Consider the following 23,490-nt stretch of genomic DNA (forward strand, 5'->3'; position numbering starts at 1 on the left):
CATGCTGTATACTATAAATCAGGAAATAGTAAGCACTTTACAAATTTTAACTTAGTTAAGTGCTTTACAAATAGTGACTTATTTAATATTTATAATAACCATATGCTATAGATACAAATTAAGAAATTGAGATACATGGAGATTAATTAGCTTAGCATAAATCAAGCATTTATGAAGTGGTTTTGTGATAGATAAAAACCTTCTTAAGATGCTCAGACTTTTACAAATTCTTAGAGATATAAACATGTATTCTGTGAAAAAAGTAGTTTTTGTCAAAAATTTTGGTAATGCTAGATTACATAGATTATAAAAATAGTTTTCTGTAGGTCATGTGAGAGCCTTTGAAAATATAAATTATCAGCATCCAAATATATTTAAACAAATATATATATATATATATATATATATATATATATATATATATATATATAGACTTTGTCTTCCACAGAACACATAACAAGGCTCTGCAGAATATCGCTGGAAAAGTCCATGGAGAAGAAGGAATGATACTCCTATCCTCCCAGCCTTCTGACCCACACATACACTCATCCATTCTGATGGTGGTGGGGGCTCCAGGGGGTTCTAAGTGTCCTCAAGAATATCATCCACCACCTACATGTCTGTTTCCCCTGTACTTCTATAGTGCTAAATCACAAGACAGAAAGTATCTAAAAGGCGTCACCCTTACCATAAGCTCCAACATTAGGTTTCATAACTACCACACAGATCTAAGAAAAGACAAAGAGACTCATCCACTTGAGAGGGTATCAAGAAATAGTTTCAAGACTTTTGCGATCTGCTACCAGACATTTGGATTTAAAGCAGAAAATACAATCAACTATTCAGGCACTTTTTCTAAACAACTGACACAATATTTTTCTCTCAAAAATGAGAGAGGATAATTTTGAAAGTTGTAAAATGATGTTATATCATTAAAATAATTAATGGCTAATATAAATATTTGTAAATTCTATAACAATATAATTGAATTAATGTAGAAATACATGCACACACATGTATACATACACACAGTTTTTAAGTTTCTGAAATTGTCTCCTCACTTGAAAATGGAGGTAAGGATGGCTTCCTTAGGGTAGTTGTGAGAATTAATAGTGATTGACACATGCTTGGCCTGGCTTGTAAGGTGCAACAGTACGTATTAGTCCTCTCAATTTGCCACTAGCATAAATGTATCTTAATTTCATTAAAAGAATGGCATACTAAATTCAAAAGTGATTGCTTGCAGGATACAAGATTAACAGATTAAAATCAAGTGTATTTCTATACAATAGCAATGAGCAATCCAAAAATAAATTTGAGAAAACAATTCCATTTATAAAAACATCTAAAAGAATAAAACCCTGAGGAATTATTTAATAAATCTAACACTTTTATACAAAAAGAATAAGCAACTGTTGAAAGATATTTGATAAAATCCAAGTAAATTGAAAGACATTCCATATTAATGTATTAGAATAGTTTATATGGTTAAAATAGCAGTATTTTATAAATTGATCAGCAAATTCAAAACATCAAAATCTCACCTGCTTTTTCTGTAAAAAATTGCCAAGCTGATCCTAAAATTCATATGGAAATACAATAGACCTAGAATAGCCCAAACAATCTTGAGAATGAAGGGCAAAGTTGGAGGCATTGTACTTCCTGATATAATACTTACTTCAAAGCTAGAATAATCAAGACAGTGTGCTACTGGCATGAGAATAGACATATAGATCAATGGAACAGACTGAGTCCAGAAATAAACTCATAAATCTATGATCAACTGAGTTTCAACAATTTAATGGGGAAAAATATTGTTATTTTTTCAAAAACTAGTGCTGTAACAACTTGATAGTCCTGTGCAAATAATGAAATTGGACCCCTTTCTCATATGATACAAAAAATTTAATAAAAATAGACCATAGACCTCAACTTAAGAACTAAAACCACAGAACTCTTAGAAGAAAACATAAGACTAAATCTTTGTGTTTTCAGGTTAGATAAAGCCTTCTTAGATATGACACCAAAAGCACATGCAACAAAGGAAAAAATAAATGTATTGGATGTCATCAGAATTAAAATTTTTGTACTTCAAAATATGTACTTCAAAGGACATCATCAAGAAAGTGAAAAGACAAATAGGAGAAAATATTTACAAATCATATATCGAATTAGGAGCTTACATCCAGAATATATTAAGAACTCTTAGAACTAAATAATGAAAACCAAATTACTTAATTAAAAAATGGGCAAAGAATCTGAATATCTGAATAGACATTTCTCTGAATATGATATGCAAATGACACATGAGCACAGGAAAAGATGCTCAATATTATTAGTCATTAAGAAAATACAAATCAAAACCAAAATGAGATGCCATTTCACACCCACTAGGCTAGCATGAGTAGAAATGATAGACAAAAAATGTGTTGGAGAAGATGTGGAGAAATTGATTTTCAATCATACATAACTAGTAGGAATATAAAATGGTATAGCCACTTTTAAAAATAGTTGGGAGATTTTCAAAAATTAAACATAGAATTACTCCCTGTAATTCCATTCCTAGGTATGTAAATAAGAAATTGAAAATATATATCGATGCAATAACTTGTTCATAAATTTTCATAACAGCATTACTCATACAAGTCAAGGTAGGAAAAAAGCAAATGCCATCAACAGATGAATAGGTCACTATTCTGTCATAAATGGAATGAAGTACTGACATATACTTTATATGGACAGACTTTTTTATTATGTTTTATTTATTTATTTGTTTTGAGACAGAGTCTCACTTTGTTGCCCAGGCTAGAGTGAGTGCCGTGGCATCAGCCTAGCTCACAGCAACCTCAAACTCCTGGGCTCAAGCGATCCTATTGCCTCAGCCTCCTGAGTAGCTGGGACTACAGGCATGTGCCACCATGCCCGGCTAATTATTTCTGTATATATTAGTTAGCCAATTAATTTCTTTCTATTTATAGTGGAGACTACGGGGTCTCGCTCTTGCTCAGGCTGGTTTTGAGCAGCCTGACCTTGAGCAATCAGCCCGCCTCAGCCTCCCAGAGTGCTAGGATTACAGGCGTGAGCCACCACGCCCGGCCAACTTTTTTATTATGTTTTAAAGTTTTGTTTAATTAAAATATAATTTACATATATATGGAGTACATAGTGATGCTTTGATACATACAATGAATGTATAGTGATGAAATCAGGGTAATTAACATATTCATCACCTCAAACATTTATCATTTGTTCAAGTTGGGAACATTCAAAATCTTCTGTTCTAGATATTTTAAAAAGTAATTATTATATATATATATATATATATATATATATATATATATAGCTACTCTACAATGCTATAGAACATTAGAACTTATTACTCTTATCTAGCCATAATTTTGTGTTCTTTCCATCCCTCCTCCACTATTGTAATCACTATTCTACTCTTTACCTCTGTGATATCAATTTTTTAATCTTCCAAATATGAGTGAGAAATGCAGTTTATCTTTCTATTACTGACTTACTTGATTGACATAATGTCCTCCAGGCTCATTCATGTTCCTCGAATGACAGTATTTCATTCTTTTTTATGGCTGAGTAGCATTCTATTTGTACATCTATAACACATTTTCTTTATCGATTTGTCTGTTGATGAAACCTTAGGTTGATTCCATATCTTGGCAATTGTAAATAGTGCTACAATAAATATTGAGATGCAGATATCTCTTCAATATACTTATTTCCTTTCCTTTGGATATATAGCCAGTCTAACTGGGGTGAGATGATATCTCATTGTGGGTTTAATTTGCATTTCCTTAATGATTAGTGATGTTGAGCATTTCTTCATATATTTTTTGCCATTTGTAAGTCTTGTTTTGAAAAATGTCTATTCAATTCATTTGCCCATTTTTAATTGGATCATTATTATTATTACTTTTTTACTGTTGAGTTCATTACATATTCTGGATATGTAGTTCTGGCTCCTGGCTCCTATAGTCCAGAATTAGAAGTTCTGGCTCCTGGCTCATATAGTCCAGGGTTGCCTATGCCAGGGGAGACCTTGACAGTCATATCAAGAAAGACATTAACACCTGTGCTGAGCACCTTTCAGTAAGCCCTTGTTGGATGTATAGTTTGCAGATATTCTCTTCAATTCTGGAAATTGTCTTTTCACTATGTTGATTATTTCCTTTGCTGCATAGAAGCTTTTTAGTTTGATATAATCCCATTTGACTATTATTGCTTTTGTTGCCTGTGCTTTTGAGGTCTTATTATAAAATCTTTTCTCATTTCCCTATACCAATGTCCTAAATTGTTTCCACTGTGTTTTTTCTTTTTCTGGTAGTTTTGAAGTTTGGGGTCTTCAATTTAAGTCTTTAATCCATTTCTGTATAAAATGAGACATAAGGGTCGAGTTTCATTCTTCTGAATATGGATATCCATGTTTCCCATCACCATTTCTTGAAGAGACGAATGAATGTTTTTGGCAACTTTGTCAAAAATCAATTGACTGTAAATACATGGATTTACTTCTGGATTCTCTATTTTGTTTCATTGATCTATAAGTCCATTTGCATGCTAATACCATGCTGTTTCAGTTGCTATAGCTTTGTAGTATATTTTGAAATCTGGTAGGGTGATACTTCCAGCTTTGTTCTTTTTGCTTAGGATTGCTTTGTCTATTTAGAGTGTTTTGTGGATTCATATGAATTTTAGGATTATTTTTTCTATTTCTGTGAAGAACATCATTGGAATTTTAATAGGGATTGAATTGAATCTGTCAATTGCCTTGAGTAGTATTGTCATTTTAATAATATTAATTATTCCAGTCCATAAACATGGGAGGTCTTTTTATTTTTTTGTATCCTCTTCAAATTCTTTTATTAGTGCTTTATAGTTTTCCTTGTAGAGGTTCTTCACCTCATTGGTTAAGTGTATTACTAGGTATTTTATTTTTGTAACTATTGTAAATGGAATTGCTTTTTTGATTTCTTGTTCCACTAATCCGTTGTTAGTGTATAGAAATGCTACTTAGTTTTGTATGCTGATTTTGCATCCTGCAACTTTACCGAATTCATCTATCAGTTCCAACAGCTTTGTTGGAGTCTTTAGGCTTTTATATGTATATATGTTTATGTTGTTTGCAAATAGAGACAATTTGACTTCCTCTTTTCCAATTTAGGTGCCCTTTATTTCTTTCTCTTATCTAATTGCTCTGGCTAGGACTTCCAATACTATGTTGAATAAGAGTGGGTATCCTTCTTTTTCTAGTTCTTAGAGGAAAGCTTTTTTTCAGCTTTTGTTCAGCTTTTCCCCATTCAATATAATGTTAGCTGCGTGTTTGCCATATTTGGCTTTTATTGTATTAAGGTACATTCCTTCCATACCTAATTTGTTAAGAGTTTTATCAAGAAGGGATATTGAATTTTATCAAATATTTTTCTGCATCTACTGAAATGATCATATGGTTTTTGTAGTTCATTGAGTTTATGTGATATAACACACTTATTGATTTGCATATATTGAACCATCATTGCATCTCTGGGATACATCCCATTTGATCATAGTGTATAATCTTTTTGATGTGCTGTTGAATTTGATTTGCTAGTATTTTGTTGAGAATTTTTGCATCTATGTTTATCAAGGATATTGGTCTGTATTCTGTTGTTACATCTTTATGCGGGTTTTGGTATCAGGGTTATGCTGGCCTTGTAAAATGAGTTTAAAAAATTCCCTATATTTTAATTTTTTGAAATAGCTTGAGAAGAATTTGTATTAATTATTTAAAGGTTTATTAGAATTCAGCAGAGAAGCCATTCAGTCTTGGGCTTTTCTTTGTTTAAAGACTTTGTATTACTGATTCAATCTCATTACTTGTAATTAGTTCTTTCAAGCTTTCTATTTCTTCTTGGTTCAATGTTGGTAGGTAGTATGTATTGAGAAATATATCCATTTCTATTAGTTTTCCCAATTTGTTGGCATATTGTTTTCATAATAGTCTCTAATGATTCTTGTATTTCTGTAGTATTAGTTATGAGCATATGGATGAATTCGTTGTGAGTATATGGGTGAATATACATTATACTAAGTGCAAGAAGGCAGACACAAAGGCTACATATTATATGATTCATTTATATGAAAGGTCTAGCATACAAACAATTCTACACACAGAAAGTGAATTAGTGGTTGCCTAGGGGCTAGGAGTGGGGTAGAAAGGGGAAAGAAATAGAGCTTGACATCTAATACATACAAAGGTTTCACTTTGGGGATGTTGAAAATGTTCTAAAATTATATTGCATAATGGTTATACAAGTCTGTGACTAAACTAAAAACAATTTAATTACACACTTTCAAGGGGTGAATTGTATGTCTTATAAATTTATCTCAATAAAACTGTCTTTAAAAAGCAGTGGTTCCTGTGGGGTCTCTTAGATGCAGATTATACTCAAGTATCTGCAAGCACAATTTGAGATTGGTTCGAATTCACATTCAAATTTGAATTTGCATCAATGGGGATTTGAGGGAGGAAGTATGAGGAGCTAGTCTGGGTAGAACTTTCTAAACAAATTAACAGGACAAACACAAGTGTTTAAGGTTCATTCATTTGCATTTTCCAAGTTAAGAGCCATCAGTGAGAAAAAAAGGATTCTCGACTTTATACTGCCTTATACTATGTACTTATGTTTGTCACAAACAAGAAAGGGCTTGAGTAAAATGGCTCTCAAGTCATGAGAAATCCACAAAGGTGACAGCTATTTGCAGAGCCCAAAGATAGGATATTATGGATGTATTTCCATTGAGACATGCCTGAGGAATCTTTTAGGGGCTGAACCAACTATGTAGCAATTTTCAACTCTGTTCTTTTCTCTCCCCTCTGAGATGTTTAGATTGACTTTAAATAGTTTGGTGTTTCAAATACAATATTGCCTTAATACAATACAATACAATACAATACAATACAATACAATACAATACAATACAATACAATACAATATTGCATTAATATTCTAGAGTGCTTTTATCTAATTTGGTCATACTTGGTAACTTTTTGAATTTAACTGAAAATATATAAATTAAAAATACATATGTGTATGTGAGCATGTGTATGTGTGTGTATGTGTATATATATATATGTGTATATATATATATGTATATACCTTGGCTAAGTCTGAGAAAAACAGTGTGCTCTTATCACCTGTTTCTCACTTCAGATTTAGGACCTATTGACTGATGTGGGCAATGTAGAAATTTTAGTATGCCTTGTTAAAGTTTTTCTTGGAGAGATAACATTTGAAAAGAGGAATGGACACTCAGTAAACTATTTTTTGTGGATAGAAATAAGTTGCAGAGCAGGATACAGGGAAGAGGCAGAGATTATAAAGCTAGCAGATTAGAAAGAAATTAAAATAAGCAAATCTCAAGAATCTCAGTCCCTGTGGAGTCAAAGAAAGGACTGCCTGTCCTCAGCCAGCAGGCTTTGCTCATTTCTGAGAATCCTTGGGACAACAGCTCTGGTTGGCAGAGGGCCACACAGTCCTTCTGCCAAAGTACACATAGCATGTGGTGTTCCCCATCTGTAACTCTAAAGTCTAGACCAACTGAACAAGAGGTGAGTTTGTAATGTCATTCTTCATCAATCAGATCATTAGAAAATGTGATTATCAGTGGGAGTGTTTGGCCAATGCTTTCTTGCAGGAAAGGAAGAGAAGGAAACCATTTCTGCACATTGATAAGAACATAATGTTGAAGCACTCTCACTGAAATCAGCCCTAATTAGCAACTCTTAGAACACAACCTCAAGTCAGTCTGTAGTCATCCAACACACAGATAAGGAAACTAAGGCCCAGAAATGTTAAATAACTTGGTTGTGATGTAGCAAGTTAATGCTGAACTAGGTCTAGAACCCAGCTTCTCTTACTTTTAGATTAAATAACTCTTCCATTTCACTGATGTCCTTGAGTTTGGTTCAATGACTTCTGGGTTTTATTCTAAGTCAAATGAGGTTGTATTTGCAATTGTGGCTGTTTGTCTTTCACGCCTCAAGGTTTCATATTACACAACTCTTGCACCATAAGTGAATACTTGAATTTTTTAGAAGTCCAATATGAAGCAACAAAAGCTGATAGCAAACTCTCTGCCTCTGGCCAAATATTGAAGTGAGGTTTCTTTATCATGGGAATGCTAGTGCACAGGAGATTATCTTTCATGATTTTTCTTATGCTTCAAAGTTATGCTTAGTTCTTCTGTCTTCATTGCCTTCTTTTATATTTCCAAAGTATTTTAACCCATTGGTTCAGTCTGATGAACTTAGAACCACTTGCTCAACTCCCAGTGCCCCCATGACCAGATATTCCTGAAATCTGAGCATTAGAATTTGTGAGGACTATTCAAAGATAGGACTTCATGGTCTCCTAAGATTTCTTCCAGGATGTTCCCATCTCTATGATGGGTATTGTCCTGAATCAGCATGAAATGGTAGAAATAACGTGGGTTTGAAGTCTGGATGTGAATCCTCCTTCTACCATTTTACTACTTGGTAGACTTGGACAGGTTATTTAAACTTTCTGAGGCTCAGTTTCCCAGATTGTAAGTTGAGACAAGATGATAATATAAGTCTGATCTTCCGCTTTTATACTCTACTGACCTACTCATATATCACATAGTCCATGGGACAAGATCCCCTAGCTATATTCACTTCACCTCTTACTGTTTTACTTTTTCCACACCATTGTTTATTAGCCTCTTCTATTTCTGTGTTTGCTTAACTCCTTTCCTTATGGCTTTGTCTCCCATTATTGACTCTGGGCTTGTAATTTCTCCTGGAAGATTGGTCTTGTTTCTCTAGAGTTCTAATTTTCAAGACACCCATAAGAATACCTTTCTAGTATCTTTTTTTCTCAATTTCCTCCTGACATTTCTGAGTGGTTACTCACCCATTCAAGACCTAGCTCCAGGAATCCACCCTGGAACCTCCCAGCTTGGCTGGCTTCCCACCAGTGTGCCCTGATCCATTCCAGAGTTTTCTGAGGGATGTCTGAGAAATAAAACTAGCAATATTTATGAAGGGCCCATAACATTGCCTAACATAAACTAAATGTGAAAATGCCAGCTTTTATTCCTTAGGAGTGAGAATAGTGGTCACATGCTGCCTGAACATGGTAGCCAAGTATCAGAGACAGGGATGGTGGGAGTAGTAAGAAGTTAATGAGGAAGATGGACAGTGATATGTCTTGTTGCTTGATTACTGCTTCTGACTCATTAGTTCTGAGATATCTTTTCACCCCAAAATGGTAAAAAGATGTTACATACCCAGCACCCATCAGCTGTACACTAGGGATGGGATTATACTGCCGTGAGCACACTGGCTTTGGACTTCCACAACCCCTTTCGTCTGAATTGTCTCCACAGTCATTTTCTCCATTGCATTTTAACTTTCTGGCAATGCAGCGGCCTAGTCAAGAAAAGCAAACAATAACATTGCAACAAATTACCATTTTAGAAAGTACTTACTAATTTAAAACACAATGGTTTAAATTTCAAGGGAAAGTTGAGGGCAAGTTTCATTATTTTAGATGAAGGTTTACAAACATATGGAAATGGAGTGATAAAGTGGTATTTTTTACTTGTGTTTTAAGATTATAAGAGTCACCATAGAATTATTTAGTTGTCATTGGGCTGATGGTCTTTAACAAGAGAAATAATTCTAGAAGCACATTACCATTTCAGTGAGCTTGCTATAGAGATCATGTTCTGTAGAAGAAAATTAACAGTAGGTTCAGAATTTTGTTTTGATCTAGGATAGAAGACTCAAAGTCACTGTTCTTTATTTACAAAAAAACCCTGTAATTTTACACCCCCCCCTACATCTAGAGATAGCATGTCTCTAGATGGTAGCATGTCTGAATCTCTAAAATTTTATGTCAATTGAGAGAAGCCAAACACAGAAGAATCATACCATGTGATTCCCTGATATAATGTTAAAGAATAAGGAGGAGGAATTAACTAGAAAGAAGAAGGAAGGAACTTTTTGGATTTATGAGAATTTTCTTTATCTTGATTGGGGGTTGTTTACATAGTTGTATAATTTATGAAAAACAAATTACATACTTAGTGTCTGTGTATCTTGTTATATATAATTATTTTACTATACATAATTACTATATATTTTCATAAATATATTCACTATATACTTTTCTATGTATAATTACTGTAGACAATTGATTTACTGCATACAATTTACTATATCTAATTACTTTTTGGACAACTTAAGTGCTTAGGTACTACTGTATTAGGTAGCGAATGAGTGAGTGAATTTAGAAAATGGTATAAGCCTCATATACTAAAATAATTCTCTTCCTTTTTCGACTTACTGAAATTTCATAAGGACCCTTGGAGTCAGTGTGTGACTATGTACCACAGACACTGAAATGCCTTATGTGCAATGAGAGATATCCCCTCTCCTGCTCCTCACCTTCTTGCCTGTATTCAGGGATGCTGGCATCTGTGCCATTATGACAGGTCCAGCTGACAATAATCGAATGTTTTACTCAGATTACTTGGTTGACTATTTTAAGTTGTGATCAGCATCTTATTACAATTATACATGATTGTTTTAACTAAAATGCTCAGTGACATTGGGTAGTCTATTGAATAAAAATTTTTTATTAAAAAAAGGATTTTCCATAAAGCACTTAGTTTCAACTCTTTTGGTTAACAATCTTCACTTAGAAAGTAGAGAGTAATGAAAATAATTGTCTTCCTTTAATAATTCAAGAATTTGTGTTATGTTTGGACTGCTATTATAAAGAATAGGCCGGGCGCGGTGGCTCACGCCTGTAATCCTAGCTCTCTGGGAGGCCGAGGCGGGCGGATTGCTCGAGGTCGGGAGTTCGAAACCAGCCTGAGCAAGAGCGAGACCCCGTCTCTACTATAAATAGAAAGAAACTAATTGGCCAACTAATATATATAGAAAAAAAAAATTAGCCGGGCATGGTGGCGAATGCCTGTAGTCCCAGCTACTTGGGAGGCTGAGACAGAAGGATTGCTTGAGCCAGGAGTTTGAGGTTGCTGTGAGCTAGGCTGACGCCACGGCACTCACTCTAGCCTAGGCAACAAAGTGAGACTCTGTCTCAAAAAAAAAAAAAAAGAATAATAAGTATGAATGCTGTAATCATACAAGACTGAAAATACAGGTGGAATTGAATTTCTGTCAATTCTGAGATATAAGCTGAAAGATGCTGTATTTTTAAACAGTACATCTCTAGTTTTGTTTGTTTCTTTTCTTTTCCCTTTTTTATGGCAGAACAGAATCGGCATTTTAGTTTGAAGCAGAGAGAAGTTTTTAATTAAAAAAATAAATGTATACATATTATAATTTTTTGAAGTTTTGAATCTAGCACTGGTGAATTTAAGCAAAAGTGAATTTTTATATTGTTACATTAAAAATCACATTTTATTAGCAAGAGATAATGATACCTATGCAGAGTACAGTTCTCATTAGCCTAGGTTAGTGAGCAAGATACTGGAGAGGTGAGAATACAAGACATTTTATCCATCTGGTACTTATAGAGATATCAGAGAGGGCCTCCTAGCAAGAGCGAGGATGAAGGAAGAGGATACAGCTTCAGTGATGTTTAGGAATATGTGACAGGGGTGATGTAGGCCTGATAGGACATGGCTGAGAATGATTCCAGGCCATAAAAACTCAATGGAATAGGAGCACAAGGGGAGAGATATTGTAAGCCATAAATATGTCCTATACCAAAGAAAGAATAGGAAAGTGAAGGGCAGTTTGAATATTACAGGATTTGCAGAAGTAAGTATGTTTTAGCCAGCACATACATATTAATATATACACTTATACTTAGAACTTTGCATTCATCTAGAAATTGCACATATTTTTTCTATCCACTCAAAGTGATTTGTGTTATTGCAATGACATATTTTTATAACCAGCTGAAAATGTTCTAGTCTCTTATGCTTAAAATTAGGACTTTGAAAGAGGAGTTGGCACCATACATGGGAGTTAGCCTAATGGGTAATTCTCAAAAATCCAAGTATAACTTAAAATAATACATTTAGTCTTGGGAACTCTCGGGAGACTGGACAATAGTCACAGGGAGGAAAGGGAAGAAGGCGAATCTGTTTAGAATAGATAGTGCTGTTAATTGAGGGCTAACATCATCTTGAGTCAGACAATCATCCATACAACCTCTTATTCTCATTGAGAGTGGGATTAGGAGATGTTTTTAGAAGAGCACGGTAGTATATCATCTTCCATGGAATATTTAACAACAAAAAGTCCATGGCATCACCCAATCAGAATGGATGCCCACTACATCGGTACCAGGGATTTACCAATCAGTTGCTGTATCATGGAAAGATTTAGGGATTCTGGGTTCTGGGAAGCAGGGCAAAGTTTACATAGGGTGCTCAGGGCAGCAACTGTTTACCAACTATTTCAGACACATTTTAACAATTCAGTATTTTTAAAAATTGATGGCTATGGACATAACTGCTGATGAACTAGAGATCAGCTGTGCTTACACTGCTAACATTTCTAAAACAATTCATCATAAATTAGTGACCCATGGAAGCATCTCAAGTCTTCTCAAGCTTGTATTTTGGGCCTAAGCACAATTCTTTTGTAATTTTTCAAAGGTTTGTCCTCTACTGAATAAAAGAGTCTCTCCTGGTTATTTGTGGTAAAATCCATCTTTCAAGCTTCAAATGGTTGTACTTCAGTTATAAATCTTGATTTTAATATCCTGGATGTAATGCTAAGATCTGTATTGCCCTCAGTCATTGCCATCAAGATTTTTTTCATATTCCCTCTTTTGACAATTCGTGACATGACATAAATATATAGGCACAATATAGATCTCCCTACCCACATCCCATACTTATATCTCAGGTTTGGGGTATGGGGGGCACGAAGGGAAATCTCTGGCACCAGTGTTCCTGTCTGACATTCAGAAAAAGTTGGCAGAGTGGAAGGCAGGAAGCAAGGAGTAAGAGGGGAGAATGTTAATTCCAAGGTCTTAGGTCAATTTTCTCCAGAATGTGAAATCTGCTATCTAGTTATAAATACTTTACTTTTCAGTATATCCCCAAGTACACAGAAATGATACAGATTTTATTTATGTGAAATTTAATTTTATTTGTTATTTCAAGTTGACTATTTAGAGAGGACAGTGAACTATGACCCAAGGGCTAAAATTAACCTGGTACCTGTTTTTATAAATAAAATTTTATGAAAACTAATCTGTGCTCATTCGCTTATAGACAGTCAAGGGCAGCTTTGGTGCTACAACAACAGAGTTAAGTGGTTGCAAGATACACTGCATGGCCTACAAAAGCTCAAATGTTTGCCATTTGGATGTTTACTGAAAACCTTGCAGAAATCTGATGCAGACTACTCAAAATCGTGAGCATTGGAGAGCTGTTAGTTAACAAGAGAGTACAAATAATTAAGTAGTATACTCAAGATTTGATTTATAATATAATGAAATCCAGAAACCAGATTTTGTGCATCTGAGCATTGGACTTGAAGGTAATGTTGCTATCATTTAAATCATTTTTGAGCTAGTCTTTTGGAATTAACTTTGGAGCCAGTCAAAAGATTTGCCACATCATGTCTAGTCATCCCCCTCATGCAATATCTTCATATTCTTGTCTTAATAAATTATGTTGAAAATATTTTTTAAATGTTACTGCTTTTTGATTATCCTGATTATAGATTTGTGCACAGTAATAGCCAATTTTAAAAAAATATCTGCCTACTCAGCTGGGCATGGTGGTATATGCCCATAGTCCTAGTTACTTGGGAGGCTGAGCCAGGAGGATTGCTTCAGCCGAGGAGGTCAAGAATTCCAGCCTGGACAACATAGAGAGATCCCTGTCTCCTAAAAAACATCAAAAACAATACCAAAAAACGGCCTACTCTTTTTTCCTCCTCCTCCTCTCTCTTCTTCCTGCTTTATAACAGGGTAGAGACCTGGATGTCACTACTTCATGAGAAAATTAATCAGGTAAGTGGCCAAGATAATATAACTTAGAGGCTGTAGTTTCACTTCAGTATATCTTGATACTTGGCAGCACAACACTCCTCCATTTCCCCATGTCTAAAATATGGTGAGACTTTTCTATCATAGATTTCACTGGTAGTCAATTGGAATAGTTTTGATTTAGTCAAGTTATTTTTAGTGGAGATGTTTTACAAAAGTACATTACCACTGTCACAGTGGAATTTATTCTTGCAGTCAGTCTCTTCAATTTTGCAGAGCTTAGATGGAATGCATGGTTGAGAGGTCACCAGGGGTTCAGTACATGGCTGCCCCCCAAACTGACTGGGGCGCAAGACAGATCTGACCTTAGTCTGGAAGGAAACAAGAGAAAAACAAGTGACTCGGAGGCAAGGTCAAGGTCAAAATATTTCTAAGTAAATTGGGCTTCTCAATCACCGTGGTTATTTTTTTTAAGGTAGTGTTTCCTAAATTTTACTAATGATTCTTCCAATTCCATTATTGAGTATCCTTAGGGAAGCCATCACCTCTCTGAGCATCAGTTTCCCAACCCGCAAAATGAGGAAGTGGGGCAAAAAGTTTTCTAGGATTCTTCTAACTCTGAAACCAAATGGTTTTAAATTATTATAAATCAAGATCAAATACACAAATGTTTACTGAGAGTCTTCAGAGTGCAGTAAATTCTTCTAGGCAATAACAATAGCCCTTCTCTATCTCAAAGATAGTGTGAAACAATACATGTGAAAGAATTTTGAGATTCTTTTGCATAAGGGAGTCACCATGGAAACCAAGGGTGACATAATCTTGACACTTTAAAAGATTTGAAATGGTGAGTGTAAAAGAAGAGTCAGGTAAGATTAGAAATATGACAAGAGTCAGGGAAGAATGGAAATATGACAAGACTAAAAATTGCTGACTTTGATATCAGAAAAATTCAAGTTGGAGATGTAGCTAGTTTATTAAATAATCGTGTATTCTTGGGAAAATTACTTAACTCATGATGAGTTATAACTTCCTCAACTGGAAAATGGGTAGAAAAACACAATATGATAGGAAGTTTGAATAATTTGAGACATGTAAGGGGCTTACAACAGTTCCCCTCAGAGAGTAAGTGAGTACTTCACAGATGAGTTTCTTTTTCTTCCCTGATGTGTAAATGTTCAGCAGACTGTGGTTCACATGGGCCAATGCCCTTACAGGAATGAACGTGAGGTGAGTAAATATTGCAACTGAGAACAATAAACAAATCGAGGGACTTTCCCATGGGGAGAGGAAATTTCAAAGAAGGTCAAGGAGCCAAGCTTTTGATTCATTTCCCTCATTTCTGTCTGGTTTTAAACTTTGGAATAAAATCCCTATTTTTTAGTATAGGCTGAGTATCCCTAATCTAAAAATTTGAAATCTTGAAATGCTCCAAAATCTGAAACTTTTTGAGCACCAACATGATGCCATGTGTGGAAAATTCTACACATAAGTACTTAACATAAACTTTGTTTCATGCACAAAATTATTAAAAATATTGTTTAAAATTACCTTCAGGCTATGTATGTATAAGGCATATATGAAACATAAATGAATTTCCATGTTTAGATTTGGGTCCCATTCCCAAGATATCTCATTATGTTTATGCAAATATTCAAAAAATCCAAAAAAGTCTAAAATCTAAAACACTTCTGTTCCTAAGCATTTGGGTAAGGGATACTTAATCTGCACCTACTTTTGCCTTCAGAATTCTCAGAAGATACGAGCAGTGAAATTCAGAACTGGTTAAGGACAACACCAATACTGAGGGCAAAATTTCTTTTTGGTGTTCATAAGACAATAAAACATGTAAAATAAATCCCCTTCCACTTAAAAAAATTGCTAACTGGACTTTTCCCTCAGTGGAAGCTGGGAGAGTTTATTTTCAGAAATTGAAGAAATTCAGCATTTCTGTGTTGTCGAGCCTGTCAGGGAATCAGAGCGTTCTATCATGATTCAGATTTTGGGGAAATGCCTGTGTTTCACCTACCTGCTTTTCAAGGCAAGGGTCACAGTCTGACCACGGTCCGTAATCTCCCAGGAGGCAGTTGATAGGGCAAGTTTGCCAGTTACATTCTCTGGTCTCCTGCTTGGTGCAGAGCCGGTCACAAAAGTTATCCCAGTAGTACTTATCTTCTACTATTTGTCTGTAACAGTGAGGAAAAGGCTGCCTGGAATGAATGTATTTATTGTCGCTCCAGATCCATACAAAAAATATCAATGAGCATTAACTATAGTGAATAAAAAGAAAGAAAGTTTTCATGGAAAACCAAGCAGATTGGTATACATATATGCAGAGTTCGTATCATTTAGTGGAATTCAGGACATACTTTGTGGGGTTCAGGGCAAAATAAAAATGGAGGACCTATTGTTCAAAAACTACAAATTTCAAGGCAGGCGGCAATGGCAGATTGTTAAGCCAAGCATGAAGCCCTTCTAAGTGTGGGGCCTGTGTGACTGCACAGCCTGTACCCATGAAGCTGGCCCTGATGGGTTGGCTTCCTGAAAGGGACTGAAAGGTTAAGAAAGAAAGAAAAATGAAAGAAAGTTCCTGAAGATTGCTTAAAAGATGACAACACGGTGTGATAAGTACAACAACTGAAATAGGGTCAAAAATTCAAAGAGAAAGTGACATGAGAGAGACTTCTTGAAAAATTCATGTGAATTTTTAAGGTAACAGAGGGAAGGGCATTTGGTGGGAATGACATGTGCAAAGAGTCGCAGTGGAAGAGAGCACGCTCAGGGGATTCTCCAGGGAGGAGCTCCTGTGACCAGCTGGGGATACTGCTTTACCTGGTAGGCAGTCGAGAGCTACTGAGGACTCTTGAGTAGAGGAGTACTATACACAAATCTGTTTTCACATACTTAGTAAATAGTTTATTGGGCAAGTCAAATGGTGATTTTAATGAGATTCCCACTGTATATGTAAAAGTGGTTTTCTAAAATAAGTCTCTAAAAAGTGCTATAATAGTTAAACTACACTTTTGCTTTTCTCCCCTAAATCATGGGAGCATTTTTATGGTACTGAACTATCTAGTACACTTAAAGAAACCATGGGGGATGCATAGTCTGAATTGGTGAAAAGACTGAATTATTAAATGCCATCAAGTAAACACAGTTTTGTTGCCATTTTGTATGTGCCAACAATCAAGCTAATAGCTAGCAGTGCTGCTCAATTGAGGTCCTGTTAGACTCAGTTTAATGAGTAGAAAATTTTCTGTCATTAACTCACTAACTGTAGGAAAGCAGAGTTATATGCTGATTGAAAAAAAAAGCTTGAGTAGTGATTCTAAGTAAGTTAAATAGTCAACTGAAAGTATTGCATGGATTCTTAATTCAATTTCTTGGAAACCCATTTTTTTCAAGAGAGAACAAAAGTAGACTTCCTTTTATCCTCATGCGAAAAATACCTCAAATTCCATCCAAATTTATGAGTTCTTACTTTGAGATGGTGTTTTTCCCATTGCTTAGTGCGGCACTTCTGATATTGCTGACTCCATCCTTGAGGTCTCCCAGGGCACAAAGAAAAGCTTTTATACATAGCTCACACCCACCTCTGTCTGCTCTGGGTTCCAGAATTGCAGGTTTTTGAGCAGCTGGACCACTGAGTCCATGGGTATTGATCACAGAAGCAGGCTTGGCCCTTGTCAATCAGAGCACTCAACAGGATGAAATACAGGATGGAGTGTCTGGTCATGCCTTGAAAGCCACTAGCCCCTAAAACAAAATGATGTAATTAATATACATCAAATGCTTGTTGGGGGTAAAATTTTACAAGTCATCCCGAGTCACAAATTCAAATGTGATTTTAGAAAACATCTGCATTTCTCTGTCTTCCTTAAGTCAATACCTACAAATTCACATGCTCATGAGTACAAATCCTATTTTTAAAGATTTTTTTTTTTAAGGTGGAGATTACCATAGTCCCCAGTACTAGTAAGTTTCTTTGAACTGTTAGTGATAGGCTGTAAGAATTTATTCCAAAAAGTATTTGAGACTTAGATAATATACTTCTCAAAACAACTGCTCATTTTTTGGGGGGGAGGGCAGTACCCTGAGGTACATTTCAGTTTTTTATACTTTTCTGAGACTGGGGAAGAAGTTTGGACCATTCCTTTGGAAGTTCTATTTCATTTCCTGGCATCCTGGAAAGCTGCTAAAGAAAGAGTTCACTGTCCAGCTGCCTCTACATGTAGAGTTAGAAATTAGATCTAGAATGGATATTTGAAACCTCTAGGTCAAACTCCTTCTCCTTTTATGGAGATGAAAATGAGGCTCAAGGAAGTACAATAGAATTGAGGCTGCATGACAAGTGAGAGCTCAAGACTCCCTTGAATGAGGTACATCCTTTCACTGAATTTCTTTTTTTTCCTCTCTTTTTTTTTGTTTTTGACACAGTCTCACTTTGTCCCCCTGCTAGTGTGCAGTGGCATGATCACAGTTTGATCTTACCATCACTAACAAAACGTGCAACATGATTAATATATGTGTGTATATATGGACAATGATGTCATATTTAATATAGTAATTTTTATTTTAAAAAGTAAAATGTCATTCACCTTTGTGTTTCAGTTTCATTACCTATAAAAGTAATACTTTCACTGTCCTCATAAGGCTTTTGTTAGGATTCATTAGGAAAGTTCATGTAAAATACTTAGAACAATCCTTAGCATAGAATCATCACTCAATACATATTAGCTTTTCAAATTAGAAATGTTTTAAGAGTGTTACAAATTTAATAGTAGCTGATGGTCATAAATTTTTTTCAAAATTAGAGGCTCCCAAAATTACAGCAAATGAATATTAAAAATATGTTTTGATATTAAATAAAGCTATTCATGTTCAAAATATTTAGAAATATGGGTTTAGTTGTTTTGCCTCTTACAAATAAAATCATATTCCTGATTACTATATTTGAAATTATAATTTCCCCCCAATGTTTTCTATCTTCTTTCACTGCTTCATTTTTCTCTGTTATACATCCCTTCCCAATGTATACATAATTATTTAAGTTTTAAAAAAATCTTTTTTTCTTTCTCTTCTTCACTAAAATGTAAACACCATGGTGATTGATCTTTTTTGTCTATATTGTTCATTTCAGCATTTAGAAGACTGAGAGCAAGCATAGTGTGTATTGAATAAGTATTTGTTGAATTGATTGAGTCTAGGACACATTTTAAAAATGTGTTTTAATGAGATTTGAATAATGTAATCTGAGTCCATACTTACAGATACTTCTGTGTAATAAAATTTTTAAAATTTCTGCTGGATTATGGCTAGTTCATAGACTTTAGAATTGAACTCATCTGTCTGATGATCATCCATTGTTTTAGCAAGAGTGACTGTGGCATAAGTAGTTTATCTGTAGTTTCTTATAATAGTGGATTAAAATAAACTAGATCTCTTAAGATTCAAATTCATTTTTAATACATTTATTATTTTCTTATTTAGTCCACCTCATTTATTTGATAACATTTATTATGCCCTGAAAAATATAAAAATGTACAAAGAAAACTAAGATAGATGGCTTATAATGTAATCACCAGAAAACCTCAGCTGATATTAAAAATACAAATAATACATGCCTATGTTTGAAGATTTTAAGCAGAAAGAAAAATATAAGACCTGGTTCTTACCTACCTGTTACCAGAAGCTCTCCTCACATATAATCACTGTTTTCTCTTTTTTGTATATATCCAATAAAGGGAAAATTCTTTCATATATCAGCTTGCACATATACATGTAAGCATATTCTTTAAATATATACACAAAAAAAGAATATGCAATACTATTTTGTGCTTCGCGTTTTTCAATTCATAATATGCTTTTTTTTTTGTTTTGTTTTTTGAGACAGAGTCTCGCTTTGTTGTCCAGGCTAGAGTGAGTGCCGTGGTGTCAGCCTAGCTCACAGCAACCTCAAACTCCTGGGCTCAAGCAATCCTCCTGCCTCAGCCTCCCGAGTAGCTGGGACTACAGGCATGTGCCACCATGCCCGGCTAATTTTTTCTATATATATTAGTTGGCCAATTAATTTCTTTCTATTTTTAGTAGAGACGGGGTCTCGCTCTTGCTCAGGCTGGTTTCGAACTCCTGACCTCAAGCAATCCTCCCGCCTCAGCCTCCCAGAGAGCTAGGATTACAGGCGTGAGCCACCGCGCCCGGCCGTAATATGCTTTGAAGATCTTTCCATATCAACAGATGCATGTCTACTTTATTCGTTTTAATGGTTGTATAGTTTTATATCATATGGATGTATTGTATTAGATTTAACCATAATCCTACTCATGAATATTTAGTACACAAACTGCAGTATCTTTGCAATTATGTCTTAGCATACTTTTGTAGTATCCCCATGGGGCATTGGGTGTATTCCTAGCAATAGAATGGCTTAGTCAAATGATAGTTAAATTTATATTTTTGATAGATATTACCAAATTGCCCTATTGAAATATGGCTTTCTCGAGTGTCTCAGAGGGTGAGTTTCTGATTTTTATTTGGTAAAGTTTATGTTTCTTAGTTGTGACAAAAGGGTACTTCAGTAAAAATAAAATGGGTTCATCATTTTATAAATCTTGTGTCAAGCCAAAAGCTTGAGATTAGATATAAAAATTGTTTCTCCTACATGCTCAGAACTTAGAGTATTTCTAAACATTAAATCAGTAGTTTTTTTTAACTCTCCTACAAGCACAGAGATGCTGGAATACAAGCAACCAAATCCATTGACATATGGCTGAATATGTCCTTCAATTTAAAATGGAATCGACACACATTTGGATATCCATTGTTTGCTGTTAGGCATTGTGTGAGACACAGATAAATATAAGCCATTATCACTGTTTGGGAAGGTAGACTGAAATTGAAGACACTACAAATGTTTTTTGTCCAACCTTTGTTATCCACCTCACAGATAACCTGCTACAGCCATAGACTATTTCAATCATAAAAATAAGAGGCTCCTTTAAAAATTACTCCACCCACCTGCTGATTTAAGTTTCCTGGTAAGTAACTCACCTTTTCTGATTTTCCTCAGCAACACAGAACCACAGGACACGGGACAAGAGTGGCCGGATAGAATTTGGGCTGTGATCAGAAAGAATGGTGTGAGTCCTAAACATCTGATCCAGATTGGGTGGATTTTCATTGGCTTCAGGGCCCTTGGGAGTTGAGGCTCCTAAATAATGTGAAGCTTTAGATAACTGTCAACCACTAGACAAATTAGAGAGGCAAACCCCACCCTCCCCCACCCTCCCCCACATGGTCAAAATTGGGATCTTCTGGTACAGGGACCTTTTCAGTGTATCTTTGTTGTCGCTGTTTACTTTTTTTTTAAATTAGATATTGGAAGAGAGGTATTTTCCCAAATCTCTCCATTATAGATAAAACGAATTCTTAAAGCATCTTGTGAAATCACCATGTAAATGATAGGGAGAAGTTAAATTGCAAGAGATTAGTTCTCAGTTCTCGGCAGGCACTATTTTAACTTCCATAAGCTTGAAAAGTATGGGTGGATTTTATTCCAATTATCATCAAAAACTGCATCAAAAACTGCAAGACCCTTATGAAATGTTCTGATCTCTTCTTTGTCTTTAGCTGTTCTGAGGCAATTTGGAAAGTGATATCTAAATTAAGATGGTAACGTCAAAACATATTTGATGAGGTACTAAAAAAGAGCTAATGGTATCTTCTTTTATAATATTTTGTTAGGAAGAAAATTGTTTATGTAAAAACAATAATTTCCATTCAAAGAGATAATTATTTCTCTGAATTTTTTGTGATGACCAGCACATAATATCATATGATTCTTTATTAATTTCTAACATCTCTCAACATTTGTAGGTATCTAAAATTACTTGTAGGCATTTTACCCATTACTATACAATTTTTGTACAAACATGGAACAAACAGATGTTCAGTGAATAGATGAAGACAGTTGAGAGAAATCTTCCACTTTAGTGCTGTGGTAGAAGGGCAGCAATTCTGCAGTTTTCTCATAATTGCCCTCTCTTCCTGAATTTTCTAAAAACCAGTGGTCCCATCAAACCATTGATGATGGCTTTGTAAGCATTTAGAAAATTCTAGTTAATAGAAAGTCCATTTTATTTTAACCTGTCACCTTTTGATGTATTTTACTCACATGAGCAATTCATTCACAAGGCAGTTCAGCACATCTTACCTGACAGATCTCAGAGCATACCCTAGTTTACCCCGAACTGTAGGTTCTTCCTTTTCATCTCCTTGCAAATTTCCTGAATCTCTTATTTCTTGATTTTTTTCTTCTGTACATGCCCAGAGGCGTAAGAAATGATATTTACCATTGCCAAGGTAGGCGGGGAAGTCCAGGCACATGACTGACCTTGGCTAAAGAGTATGTTTGCTTTACTTTTAACTGTAGTTTAACTCATAGAGAAACTTGATCTCAAATGTGTTCTGGAAGGACATTTATTTGAAAAACATGAACCTCTAGTTTTTTTGAGATTTAAGCAAAGTGGTTATTTCTTATTTTAAAAGAAAGACAAAGAAATGGCTATAGGCTGAGTTATGATGTACTTTCATGCATGAAAGGGTAAGTATGCTGGAAACATAATCTATGATAGTGAAATATCAAGATTGCAAATGAAATCATTATGTCAGTCACCTTTAAACAGAGTTTGTGGTGTCCAGGGACTTAATCTGCCAATTACTGAAAAATAATAGGTGTACACAGTGAAGGGGGTTTATATACTAATCCAAACAAACTTTCTTTCCCTATTGCTAGCTAACCCAAGGTAAGGTTTTCATCTCCCAGAGACCTAGCAACACCTACAGTGTTGTCAAAATAAACATTCTGTGGAAACTTGAACTTGGCAAATGATTGTGCCAATGAGCAGTAACCCTGAAACTCTAAGCAAGAGATATTACACAGGGTAACACTGAATTTTCAGTGATTTTTCCCATTTGAGTGCTATTATAATGTAATAGCTATTGCTACTGCAGGGAAAACTCTGATTCCATTTTTAAAAACCCTCTACATTAATAGCTTAGAATTGTTTTTCCCCTTAGGAATGTGTCCATTTAATTAAAATATGTATAGATTTTTATCTTTTCTGATTTTAGAATATTTGTTGAGAAATATTTAGAAAATATTAATCGTAGACAATATGATTGTGTATGTAGAAAATTCTAAAGACTCTATAGACAAACATTAGAATTAATAAAGTAATTTAAAAAGATCGCTGGATATAAGCTGATTATAGAAAAAGTGTTCCTATATGACAGTAAAATCAAATAGAAAATTTAATTTGGAAAAGTTTAAATAGCAATGGTCAAATGGGGTCTTTATAACTAATGACAATTGTGCATATGGAAGGGGTCATAATATAGCTTGAGATTGACTAATATGGATATCAGAATAACATGGGGAAGAAAAAATATTGCAATAAAAAAGAGAAAACTGTAGGATTTGAGA

At 34.8% G+C, this 23,490-nt stretch overlaps 1 protein-coding gene across 2 annotated transcripts in view; it reads right to left on the bottom strand.

Moving 5' to 3' along the window:
- C6 (complement C6) overlaps positions 1 to 22,332 on the bottom strand; it is a 71,149-nt gene extending 48,817 nt beyond the window's left edge. Inside the window, exons 1-6 of one of the 2 annotated variants that reach the window (XM_012777779.3) lie at positions 22,219 to 22,332; positions 21,057 to 21,125; positions 17,600 to 17,762; positions 16,036 to 16,192; positions 14,233 to 14,377; positions 9,310 to 9,451 (exon numbers count right to left, since the gene is read on the bottom strand). In XM_012777779.3, coding sequence (XP_012633233.2) covers positions 9,310 to 9,451; positions 14,233 to 14,377; positions 16,036 to 16,192; positions 17,600 to 17,742 — 587 coding nt within the window. In that variant the 5' untranslated portion in view covers positions 17,743 to 17,762; positions 21,057 to 21,125; positions 22,219 to 22,332. Of the gene's footprint in view, positions 1 to 9,309; positions 9,452 to 14,232; positions 14,378 to 16,035; positions 16,193 to 17,599; positions 17,763 to 21,056; positions 21,237 to 22,218 lie in introns of those variants that run through there. The other variant, XM_012777778.3, reaches the window with a different exon arrangement.
- Positions 22,333 to 23,490: the final 1,158 nt, after the last annotated feature.

Source organism: Microcebus murinus, chromosome 11 (genome assembly GCF_040939455.1).
Source record: "Microcebus murinus isolate Inina chromosome 11, M.murinus_Inina_mat1.0, whole genome shotgun sequence".
In the NCBI taxonomy this organism is placed as follows: Eukaryota; Metazoa; Chordata; class Mammalia; order Primates; family Cheirogaleidae; genus Microcebus; species Microcebus murinus.